Source organism: Crocodylus porosus, unplaced genomic scaffold (assembly GCF_001723895.1).
Source record: "Crocodylus porosus isolate Cpor-Errol unplaced genomic scaffold, CroPor_comp1, whole genome shotgun sequence".
NCBI classification, from domain to species: Eukaryota; Metazoa; Chordata; order Crocodylia; family Crocodylidae; genus Crocodylus; species Crocodylus porosus.
In genome coordinates, this window is record NW_017728931.1 from 134,551,884 (window position 1) to 134,564,038 (window position 12,155).

General features: G+C 41.2%; 1 protein-coding gene across 2 annotated transcripts in view; it reads left to right on the top strand.

The window, feature by feature from the left end:
* The window catches only part of UPF2 (UPF2 regulator of nonsense transcripts homolog (yeast)), a 95,063-nt gene that overhangs the window by 31,407 nt on the left and 51,501 nt on the right, over positions 1-12,155 (top strand). For both annotated transcript variants that reach the window (XM_019543708.1, XM_019543707.1), the window contains exons 7-8: positions 2,333-2,436; positions 3,186-3,271. In XM_019543708.1, the coding sequence (XP_019399253.1) occupies positions 2,333-2,436; positions 3,186-3,271 (190 nt within the window). The remainder of the gene's footprint in view (positions 1-2,332; positions 2,437-3,185; positions 3,272-12,155) is intronic.

Sequence of the window (12,155 nt, forward strand, 5' to 3'; positions counted from 1 at the left end):
CTTTTCACAGAGATCTTGAGACCTCCTATGGAGAAAGCAGAGCTTCTAATAGTGCTCTTCCTTCTCCTCTGGTGTTTCCCCAAAATCCACCTCATAGACTTCAGCATACTTGGGAGTAGATGAACAGAGTCTCTTGAAATTCTAACCTTTTGGCAATCTCCTTTTTTATTTTTAAAAGGTCTGGAATCTCCTCACTTCCGAATGCAGCCTCTTAGATTCAGTTTCAGTCTTCTCTTGCTGCTCTTTCCCCATTACTCTGCAGGGATACTCCTCCAAAGATGCTGCTAGAGCTAGGAGTGGTCTTCTTTCTAAAGCTCAGAGCAGTGGAAAACATGGCCTTGGAAGAGTTTGTCGTCCCCTGTAGTGCGGAATATGGTCCTCTTCCTATGATCCTCTGAGGCTATAGTAACTAATTTATTTCTCTGCCATAGAAGTGGCAGGAAATAAGCAACCTCTTAGTCTCCTATGCTTTTACTTATGGCAATTTGTGGGATGTTCTTGGCTTTGTGCCTTTTTATTGTATCTAAGGGTTTGAAGTGGAAATTTTGGAGAATCCTTGGGTAGAAGATTTGTCTGTGAATGCAGGAGACTAGACTCAGTGGAGTCACCTTCCTTGCTTATGGTCTTGTAGTTTGTTTGGTTAATGGACAAACTATAAGAACCTTTCTGACCCCATAGTGATGCATACTTTCCATGAAAACAGCTTTTTAAAAGGTAAGGAAGGTTCAGACCCTCATTCCTGGACCACCTTAATGCTGTATTTCATAAGGACACGTGACATAGACCTGATCCTTAAACAACCAAAAATATCTGATTTTTTTTTTTTTTTTTTTTTTTTTTTTTTCTCAAGAGGGTTTTTTTGAGGGGGGGGGGAGGTGAATGAGTTTGTTTGCAAAGACATAGTTTGTGAAGCAACAGGAGATCCCCTAAGGTTTTGTTTTTTTTTTTTTTTTTTTTTTTTTAAATTAAAATTAGGGTATACATCTGTCAGTCTATTTCCAGTCCCTCACCCTACAACTTCCTTCATACTGTAAGGTGTCCAAACCCTCATACCCTTGAAGTGGCTGTGGTCGTCTTAAATTATCTAGACCAGATGTTGGCAGCCTAACACTCAACAACTACATTTGGCTTGTGGCAGCTCAGGGAATCAGCAGTATGTTGCAGCAGCAGCAGGGTTGTATTTCTTGCTGTTCCAGTTTTTTATCACTGCAGAAGTAGAAAAGGCATTCCCAGGGTGTTAGCACCTGCTTTTTTCTATTCATCTCTCTTCCAGTGTCTTCTGATTGCCAGGGGGTGTAGGGGTGTGGCCTGTGGCAGGGGCTGGGTGATGAGCAGCAGCCAGCAGTGGCAAAATCTTGCCAACTTCTGACCTAGGCAAAGCAAGTCTAGGCTGCACACATGGATTCCGTAACCTATTTTCCTTTCCACTGCTGTGGAGTCCTATATTATCTAATTCTGTACTGCTGAAGGATCTAAGGGTGTGGTTGCCCTATGTCATCATTTATGGTCTCAGGTGGAGAGGCACAAGAGCATCCAGTCTGCAGGTGCAGCCTCAATGGATACTACTGGTTAGAAGAATCCAGTCTCATATATGAGGTACAAGTGCACCACAAAGAGATTCCATGTAGACAACATATGTGGAAAAATGGTTACTTACAGTAACTGTATTTCTTCAAAATATTTCTCACCTTTCCATCTTCAGGCTATTGTCTGGTCCACATCATGTGGTCTAGTGCAGTGATTCTCGACCAGGATGCCTTGAGATCCTTTCAGGGGTGCCATGGAGTGCCATACAGTGTTAGCACTGTTAGGTGTTCAAACATGATTCACAAGATAAACCCAGAGTTTTCAAATGGGAATCCATAGTATTAAGGGCATTCTGATCTGTTGTGATCTGTCTGAGTTCTTTGAAAGAGTGGAATTGCTCTATTATTTTTTCTGTAATCAAAAAACGAGTTGGCATTTTCTAAGGGTTGTTTCAGACCTAATGTGGAGTATCTTGAGTTGAACAAGAAGTGCCTTGGGTCTAAAAAACTTGAGAATCACTGATCTAAAGTTTGTGACTTGCTGGGACTATGCGATTTGCTGATGTTCCTGTGGCTGTAATGCATCAGGTGGAAAAACCTGGTGTATATATTGTTTGTGAGCAACATTTTAGACAGCCAGTAAGTTGTTGAGTAGTTCATTTTCACTTTTTTTTCCCTCCTGGAATCTGTAGGTGAGTACTTTAAATACAGAATGTAAAATCATGCATCATACTTGGGAAATGAAATGCAATGTTTTACTATTATACACCATAAAGCTATATGATGTTTTGTTTGCTTTCTACTAGAACAAGAGGATGAAGAGGCCAGTACTGGGTCCCACTTAAAACTTATAGTAGATGCTTTCCTTCAGCAACTCCCAAACTGTGTCAACAGAGACCTCATAGACAAGGTACAGTCATATTTTTGTCTTTTTAGCACCCACAAATCTATAGTACTAGACTTTGCAAGTTGACTTGGAAAAAAGTGTAATTTAAATGTTTTCTGTCAGAAAACTTTTTCAGATTCTTCTGTCTTTTTAGGGGCAGCTGGTTTTGAGTGGGTTTTTTTGGAGTTTTTATGTAGCTGTATCATTCGTAAGAACTTTGCAGGCCACGCTAATGCTGTTGTTTGGCTTTCGAAGTTCTTCAAGCTTTGGGGATTAACAGTAGTAAAGATTGTTCCCAGTCTTAGATGGTACTTTTCCTTCTTCCATCTAGTCAGCAGATGACTGAGTATCACCATCCCCTTTCTTGGAGTAGAAGACTATTTCATTTGCACAGTTGCAATGTGGCAGTTAGAATAAATATGAAATACCTACTTAGCCTGTAGCTGTTGAATCTTCTAGCTGTTTTCATGAACTTTGAATTTATTTTCTTTTGCAGCCCCTCCATAACTACTTGATACTACTTCCCATGTAACAGTACAAAAGTTCCATTGATACTCTAGCAACTGTGCATGAGGATTTTTTTAAACTTCCATGTCTTCTAAAGATGTAAATTTTACTTAAAAATATAATTTATAATCTTGATTTTTTTTTTAAAGCAATTGTATGTAGCATAACCTTGATTTTAAAAACTAGAAAGCTCTAACCACTGGGTTTTACTGCTTTCAATATGGAAACTTAGGTTTAAAAGTGAAACTTTGGAGTTTTTCTCATAGGCAGCCATGGATTTTTGCATGAACATGAACACAAAGGCCAACAGAAGAAAGCTAGTACGAGCACTCTTCATAGTGCCTAGACAAAGGTAAGAACTGAAATTCAGAGTGGCACTTTTTTTTCTTCCTGTAAGATGTCAGTGATCGTCTCTGATCAGCCTGAGCGCCAAATGGTCTGTTTTTAAAGAATCATTAAGAATCTAAAGAGAAAATCACAGCAAAGCAAGCTAGTTGGTTTCTGTCTGCTAGAGTTCATCTCACTAGGCATAGTTACAATTAAGAAACAAAATCTTTCATTGGCAGAGTGTCCATTTTTCTTTCTTTCTTCCCTTTCCTCCCTCCCCAGCTGTTTTGTTTTCAGTCTGTTTTGGAAAGCAGTAGTTGATGATTCAGCTTTTGGTTTTAGGTGTCTTGTCTCCTTTATCTTCCTGGAGTCCCTCAGTTTTATGTTTCTTGAACTGCTTCCCTTTGTGTGGCCTCTTCCACAAAGGTATTCATCCTGTGGAAGAGTGAACAGTCACTTTAGGTGTCTGGTTTATATGTTCTAAGTCCATTCTGGAATACGTGTTTTGAGCAAGCAGATTTTGGCTCCTAGTCTTCCTTTGCTATTTTTAGCATCTAGTTGTACTACATAGTGCTGTACCTCATTACCAGTCCACCTTTGCATACTGTTTGCAATAAGCTTCTACTGTTCTCATGATTCTGTATTTTTTTTTTTTTTTCTTCTTGAGTATTGGCCATGTCTTTGCATGCCCCTCCTGCCCCACACCTTCCCCCTCAGTTTTTAACCTGAATCCAGTTTGATGTCAATTTTCTATTCAAAATTAGAGGGAAGTGCTCATACAATTTCTCTAATTCTTTCACAGCATTAATCCTATTTTCTATCAAATATTAGTAGATAAGAATCTAACAGATCAATACTAATTTCAAGAACCTCCTGAGAATTCAGTAATTGTATATGATCACATTACCGAAAAATGCAATCAATGTCTGGGCATCTTTTATACTGTAGAGAGAACAAGGTTTGTGAATCAGTCTTCTGATGATCTTGAAACATGTTCAAGGACCATTATATAAGAGCATTTGCGTAAAACTTGGATCTGTGTCAGAGACCGTTGTTTAAACCAACAAGGCAATTTGGACTTTGTCTCTGGCCATGGTGTAATCGGCTGGAATTTTTCTACTGTGATATCTGTCAAAACACTTTTTTTTTTTTTTTCTCCCAAATGGGCTTCTATAAATGTGTAGTAACACTTGTCTATTCCCTCTCCAGGCATTCATTCAGTGTACTATAGAGATTAGATTGGTGAAGTTAATCATTAGCTATAGGTATTGTTAAAAGGTGCTTACTTTATTCATGTTGCATAAACCAGTAAAGGGTATTGGATGCCAGTGCCCTAAAATCTGTGCAGAAATGTGTGATTTTGTGTGTAATGCTAATTAGTATATTCATGCAGTAGAACAACACCGCTTGGGAATGCAACAGTGCTATTTGGCAGATGACATTTTAAAAAAAAAAAAAGTAAGGAGGGAAAAAATGGAACCTAATATAGGGTGCTACAAATAAAAGAATGGGTTTTTAGGTCCTGTCTATATTGAGATAGAAACAGATTATATATACTTCAAGCACTTGAAATGCAGCTTTCAACCACACGCAGAAAAATTTGTTGAATGATTGCCTCGGTAACAATTGATTCGTTACCCCCGGTATTTATAAAGATAAAAGGATAATTGATTTGGTTGATTTTATGTGAACATCTCTCATTAACACAACCAGTCCAGTCAGTTCTGACAATGGTAGATGTTGGACAGAGTCCTCTACAAGACGATGAATTCTTACTGTATTTACTTGAATATTAGACAACCCCCCAATAATTAGATTATATAGAAAATTTATAAATTTGTTAAAATTTTCCAGATACAGAATCTAATTATTGGAAGTTTGCCTTGAATTTGTTCCCTTCCCACTATTACAGCAGGGAAAATCAATCAGAGGGGTCAGATAGCCCTTGTCTTCTGCCCCCTTTTCTCCTCCCCAGCCCCCCTTTTACTGTCAGACTCTGCTCTTCCTGAGCACATGGAAGTGAGGGGCAAAGTTTGCATATAGGGGAATCATTACAGGTACCTGTCTATATTGAGATAGAAACAGATTATATATACCTCAGGCACTTGAAATGCAGCTTTCAACCACATGCAGAAAAATTTGTTGAATGATTGCCTCGGTAACAATTGATTTGTTACCCCCAGTATTTATAAAGATAAAAGGATAATTGATTTGGTTGATTTATGTGAACATAAATCCAGAAGTGATGCATTATACCTTTTTGGAAACTGGTGCAAGTTTTAGCACAGGTGCTTTATAAATACACTTTAAGGACCACTTTTGTACCTACTCGAATATAGTACAAACTATACATGATGATATTAGTCCAAAGCCAAAAGGCTTATGGTTTACCAGATCACCCTGCTGGGGCCCAGCCCAATGAGCTAACAGCATTTCACGCCATGGTAACCCCGTAGCTCAGCATTGCTCAGTGTGTGTGTGTGTACTCTAGGTTATGCTTGTCTTGCCCCCCATCCTAATTAGTCCCCCACTAATGACTGGAAACTTGTCACAAGTTCTAGGGTCCTCCAAAAATGTATATGCAGGTCAAGTGTAGGGCAGTCTGGTCCAGTTCCACCTCGGGAGGCTGGGGGTCACACTAATCATATGCAACAGGCTGAGAGAAGGGTTGATGACAGAGGGATTCTAGATTAACTGTTTGGGGCCCCATCAGATGATGCTTGCCAGACTTGTAAGGCTTGTGAAGAAACAAGAATCATTGGAAAGAAAGGTGCAGCTTGGCTGCGGGAGTGAAGAGGAAGTCAACATGTATTCAGTGTAGCAGCTCACCATGACTTTAAAAAGAGTTGGCAATGAGGGGGACTGCATGCATTGGGCACTAGCGTATATTTTATTCAGATGGGCTGCACTAACTTATCCTGTGGTAGAAAAGTTTGGAGTGTAAGTAGTGGACAGAGAGAACAGTTTGAGGGTTCCCAACTGAGGCAGAAGAGGAAGGAAGTAAAGTATGGGAGAAGGTGAGAGCAAGGGTATAACAAGTATTATGGTCGCAGACGGGAAGGACACTGTCCTTTGCTGGAAAAGTGGCGGCAATTAAGGTGGTGCTAGTGCCGATCATTCTGTATACTGGAATTGTTTCCACCATTATGGCAGTAGTTAGTGAAAGAACAAGGGGAACTATGTGTGTTCTTTTGGAAAGCAAAAAGAAAAAGGCTAGTCACAACACAACTGTATAAAGCAAGATAGACCGGGGTGGGGGATGGGACGGGGATGCTAAACGTAGCATTGGTCATTTACGCAAACTACATAAGTACAGTGTGTAAAGCGGCACCGGGGGAAGGGAGAACAGTGTGCTTTATTGGCAGATATGATTTCGAGAAGATGGGGAATACATAGGGACTCTTGGAAGAAGCCATGGGCATGGCAACCTCCCATTCATTACTTAAGAATGGAAAGTCTTATAAGGATATACGGAACAGGCAACATGGGGCTGGAGGTCCTGAAAGATTGCAAGAGGCTGATAAAAATTGAGAGAGAGAGGATGGCATCAGTGTGGGACTTTGCAGAAGGACAAGCGCAAAAGGTGCAGAGGGAGGTGGCTGATGAATGACAGAACAGGGAGCATGGTGATCTGGTGTGGCTGGTCATACCAAATACCTTGCCAGTGAGGGGGTTACGTCATAGGATGGAGCTTGGTGAGAACAGCAGTGTGCCCAAGGGAGCTGTACAGGGATAAAGAAATAGTGGGAAACATGTTTTGGGAGTGTACATATGCAAAAGTTGTAGGGGGAAAGGGTACTTTTTTTGGTTTTTTTGTGGGGAGGTTTTTTTTGTTTTTGAGTGTCACAAAAATAAGCCAGTCCTTCACACAAGAGGAGGTGGGCTCATACCAAAGGGGCCTGAGGAAATAATATTAAGGGCACTGCTAGCAAGTGTTAAAAGCAGTATATGGAAAGTAAAAAACCTCTGAGTTTTTGGGGGGTTAGCTTTCATTTGAAAGAGTGCATGGATCTGGGGCTGCCTGAACTGAAAAACTACATCTGCTGGAGTACAGGAGGCAGAGAAGTGGAGAAAAAAGGATGGGATACTTGTTTCACTGAACTAACAGAGAGGGCTGGTGGGAGGGGTGGAGAGATTCAGGTGGTTACTGAGGTAATAGGCTTTTTTGTTTTGGGGGGTTTTTTTTTAGAGGGAGTTTAATTGACATCCATGGGACTGTGTATGAAGAAATAGTTCTGGAACGGTTTTTTGTGGGAAGTCTATATGTTGAAGAGTTTAATATACGTAATTGTATATTTTGACATGTAGTTGTTTTGTGAAGTCACAATATGTGAAAATGTAATTGTATTTTAATAACATTTCTAATAAAAGAAAAAAAAGCTTCCCATCAGTAGGTTTATCCCATATGGGTCATGAGCATTTTATAGTCATGCTCAGTGTGGGCTGATCAGCTTCATAGTTGGTTTTCATTACTGACCACATGCTGTTTTTGGCAGCAGTTTAATGCTGGCGAGTGTATTCAATGAGGTTTCCTTGTATGCAAGATGGGGGGCCTTGTTCCCCATTTCGATTGGGAGGGAAAATCTTTGTCTTGCATTTGAGTTGATACAATTTGATCTGCTGTGATCTTTTCAGCTGTGACTTCCTCAGTGCAGCTGACACCCATTTGCAGTCACACCTGAGAAGAGTGAGACCCAGCAACATTTCCCATAGAAACATTTTCTGTACCATGCATTCATGTCACACTCCTGGGCACTCCCTTGGTCCTACTAACAGGCGTCAACTATACTGTCCCTCCAAGATGCATCTCATACTTACTTCTTGGAGTGTTGTCCTCCTGTCCTGCAGGTCCTGGACCAGACTAGCAATCCAGCTGTAGGTGTCTGGCTTTGACTGCAGTTTATACTACTCTACTTCTTCAACCACATCCCTTGCTGGCTGTTGTAGTTTGCTGACTGTGCTACTTGCTGTCAATCGCAGATGACTAGTTGCAGCAAGAGTAGGCCTTCGGTGGAATTGGCTTGGGGCTGCAGTAGCACTTGGATGTTCCCTTTATAGTTTGTTGCTGAGGAGCACAGCAGTCAGTTCCTCCAGGCCTTGTGCCACAGCCCCAGATGCTGGTCCATCCTGCTGTTCAAGTTTATTTTTGTGCAGTCTGTTGAAGTTGGTAGGGAGTGACTTTTGTGTTTTTGTTTTTTCTCTTGCTTTTCTTCAATCCAGACTTTGCAGTGTGTGTTTGTTTTTCTAAGAATTCTGGATAATGTTGTACTTTTGTACAGCATATCTGCCAAGAATATATAAAGGCCTTTAAAATGTTACAAACTGTTTTAGACAAATAGATAGCATGTTTCCTATCTTAAGGAACTGACAGTCTGTTCACTAACAGTATTTTCTGCTGGTATGATATTCCTCAGTTGATCCATCTCTCTCCTTCTCCTACTGCTGCGATATGCCAGCCTTGCCATTTCAAAAAGTTCTGGCATCCCGCGGGGAAATCAAACATCACTAGATGCAGTGTGTCTGTGCTCCTTATTTAAAAGGTCAAAGCAGTAGTGTCCTGTTGTAGAAGTATTTAGTTTCCATGGATAAATGTGCTCATTTTAAGAAAAGTAGTCTAAATTTACCTATTCCATTAGTATCCAAAGGAAAAAAGTTGTTTGGATAAAAGTTGTTTAAATTTAAACAACTCACTGTTATGGTTCAGTGGTAGACTCCTTGCCTGCCACGTAGGAGACCTGGGTTCAATTCCCAGATGCATGTATAACTACAACCGAGTCACTCGTTTTGGCCTTTGGGTACTGTCTCAATGGTCTAAAGTGGGGATGGAAGGTCTGGGCAGCCTCTACTCCTTCATATGCCTGCCTAGGTATATGTATCGAAGGTCCTTGTGGCATCTCGTGCATACAACGTGATCCAGAAGGATTGACAGCTGCCTACTATATTTCTACCTTTTTGTTCAGGTAGATATCAATCATTTAAAATGGGGCTTTCCAACTGATGGCCTGAGCCACTTGTGACCCGCCAGGGGTTAAGTTGCAGCACCTGGGCTCCCCCTCCCTGCTCCAGTTTCTATAGTCTGTGCTTGCCCTGGGGGTGGTTTGGTGAGGCGCAGCATGGGGTGCTCAGGGCAAGGATGGGGCTGTGCAATGTGTGATGCAGCATTTGAAGGGAGGGTTTTTTCCTACAGGTTCATTGTTGTGGGGGGGAGAGGGGAAAGGTGCCTGTGCTGCAGCAGTGATGGGAGGGGGAGGGCATCTGCTATGTGCTGCGTGGGGGCTGTGGCCCTTACTAGTGCAGCCCATTGGGCATGACTCCCGCTAGCATGGCCTATGGGGTATGCGGCCCCTGGCTGTCTAGAAGCTGGATGGCCCTAATTTAAACCACTTTGCCCATAAATTGTTTGCTACTGTATATAAAACACCGTGGCTGTGCATGTTGGGTTTAATGTTAACATATTTCTGTTCTGTCTTGTCTTTTTTTGAGTCAAATTCTTGTAAATTTCCTTGCTTTAGCATATAGGGCATTTGGGGACAAATCTGTGATGATCGTCAAGGCCTCAGCTTTTTTTGGTGGGGGGAAAAAAACTATTTTTTCTTGACTAAAGAAAATTGGCGCCAGAATACTTCAGGACTGTACTGACCTGTTGGAGGCTTAATGAATGGGCCACATTTTAAATTTGTCAGCTGCAGTTGAACCTCTACACCAGCAGTATGGAATGCCTTTCTTAAACAAGATTTTGCTTGCTAGCATATACATAGCATTCATACTTGTAGCAGCAAAAGGCAAATTTTAAAATGAATATGAACCTGTTCAAGCTGGGTAGTATGACTTGCACAGACTGATTGTACGGTTGGCAAAGCATTACTATTCTTGATTTTTAGAAGAGTTACTGATGGTACCTTGTTGGCTAACTGAATTCTGATGCCCATCAGTTCAGTAGTAGGTTTTCTCATGTTTTATTTGAACAGTGCAGTCCTGTTGATAGGTTCTATAAAAGTAAATAATTGAACATTTTTCTAGCATTACACTCCAGATGAACTCTAGAACCAGAAAATATTGATGGCATCTTACTAAGGGGGGTTCCAAGTTCTCCAATCATTTAAGTTAAAATTCAGAAATGCTAGTAGAAACTGTTTCCCCAGGACAGGGCTGTCCGACTTCAGGGGGCTAGAACCTGCTGGGCCGCACACACTGTGGACACAGCCCTGCTTCCCCCTAGTTTCCTTGTCCTTTAGCTGTGCACACAGCTCAGGCAAACCGGTTTTCCTCTGTCCGCATGTTGCAGGCCAAGCAGCCCAGCTCTTTCCTTGCCATGCTGGAAGCCTGACCAACCTAGCTCCCCTCCACTGCATAAGCAGGGCAGCCTCCCTCCTGGATGCATGTGCAGCATGGGCAAACTGACTCCTCTTGTCTTGCAGGAAGCCTAGATCTCCCCATGTTGCATACGCAGCTCCCTTCTGCTGCCCCCATTTACAGGATGCATAGGATGAGTTAGGTTTCTACAAGCCTAATGTGTGAATCTCAAACAGGGTTAGGTTCTGAGACAGACACTACAGAACTCTGTCATTTGAGATGGGGCTGCCTCTGGCCATGCACACTAAGATAACTTTAGCTGCCTTAAGGAACTATCCTGATGAAAACTTAAGTACATCTAGTATCATATATAATTAAATGGATAGGTGGGGATTTTTGTGGATTGAATGCTAGGACTTGAGCAACTAAATTCTACTAAGCTGCACTTCAGGCAACCCTTGGTGAATGGATGCATTCATTAATTTATTAGATTAGCTCTAAGATGGCTCCTAAACATCTTTAAAAGGGCACAAACACAGCCTGCTTGAATGATACGATAAATATATAACAAAATCTAAAAACCAGGCTTGATTCGGTCTAGAGCACCTGTGTCAAGAAGGTAGAGAGGGCTTTGCATCTTTTAAGTGATTCCTTTTTGGCCATGCTCAGTAGAAAAAAGTGGACTTACTGAGTTGTCCTTCAGCTGCCTCAAAGGGCGGAATACTAGTGATGGAATAGACTGTCAGATGAAAACACGACAGGAGTTAGAGTCTGAATTCAGAGTTCAGGTACCAGTTGGTGGTGCTGTTGTACGCTTTAATCTTTTCTCTTGCATACTGTTGCACAGCATGATCTCGCCATGCGTGAGAGAGAACAGACATGATCTCTCTCTGGCTGCCAGTTTCACAGTAATTGACCCCAGGCTTTTCTTTATTATATTTCACCTATTTGGAAGTACACACTTGTGGTATGAACAAACCTTTTGTGTTCTCTGATGGAACAGCAACAATGTGCTCTAAGATTTAATTTTCCCTAGGTATGTGGGATTTACAGAGATAAAATTAATAGCTTTCATTAGGCAAGTACTTTTGATCTAAATAAATCTTCACACTTTTTTTTTCCCCCCTTTTTAAGAGTGGAATTGAGCAGCCATAAAAAAACCCAAACAAACTCAGAATAACACTTCTTTCAACCTCTCCTTGGCAATAACATCCTTTTTGTTTTGTTAAGACTTTCATTTCTTCTCCTGGAGTTAATAGTTAATGAATAGATATTTAAAACTATGACAGTAACTAGCTCTGGGTAGTCATCCTTGACTGAGCTCCAGCCACCATTAAAATACAAATACAAGTTAGGTTATTGGTTAACAAGAGAGAGAATAAAAGCCATTAAACATTTAACTTACATGGTTGCAGTATTTCACTGGGATTTCTATGACATCTTTAGGAGCCAGCTTGGCTTCCTGCCTTTCAAAGGTGCAGAAACTGCATAAGTTACTGTAGGTCTTTCAGTTGAAAATTTATAGTTTCATGGTTTCTAGGGTCAGAAGGGACCTGAGCAGATCATCTAGTCCGACCCCCTGCCATGGCAGGAAAGAGTACTGGGGTCAAGCGACC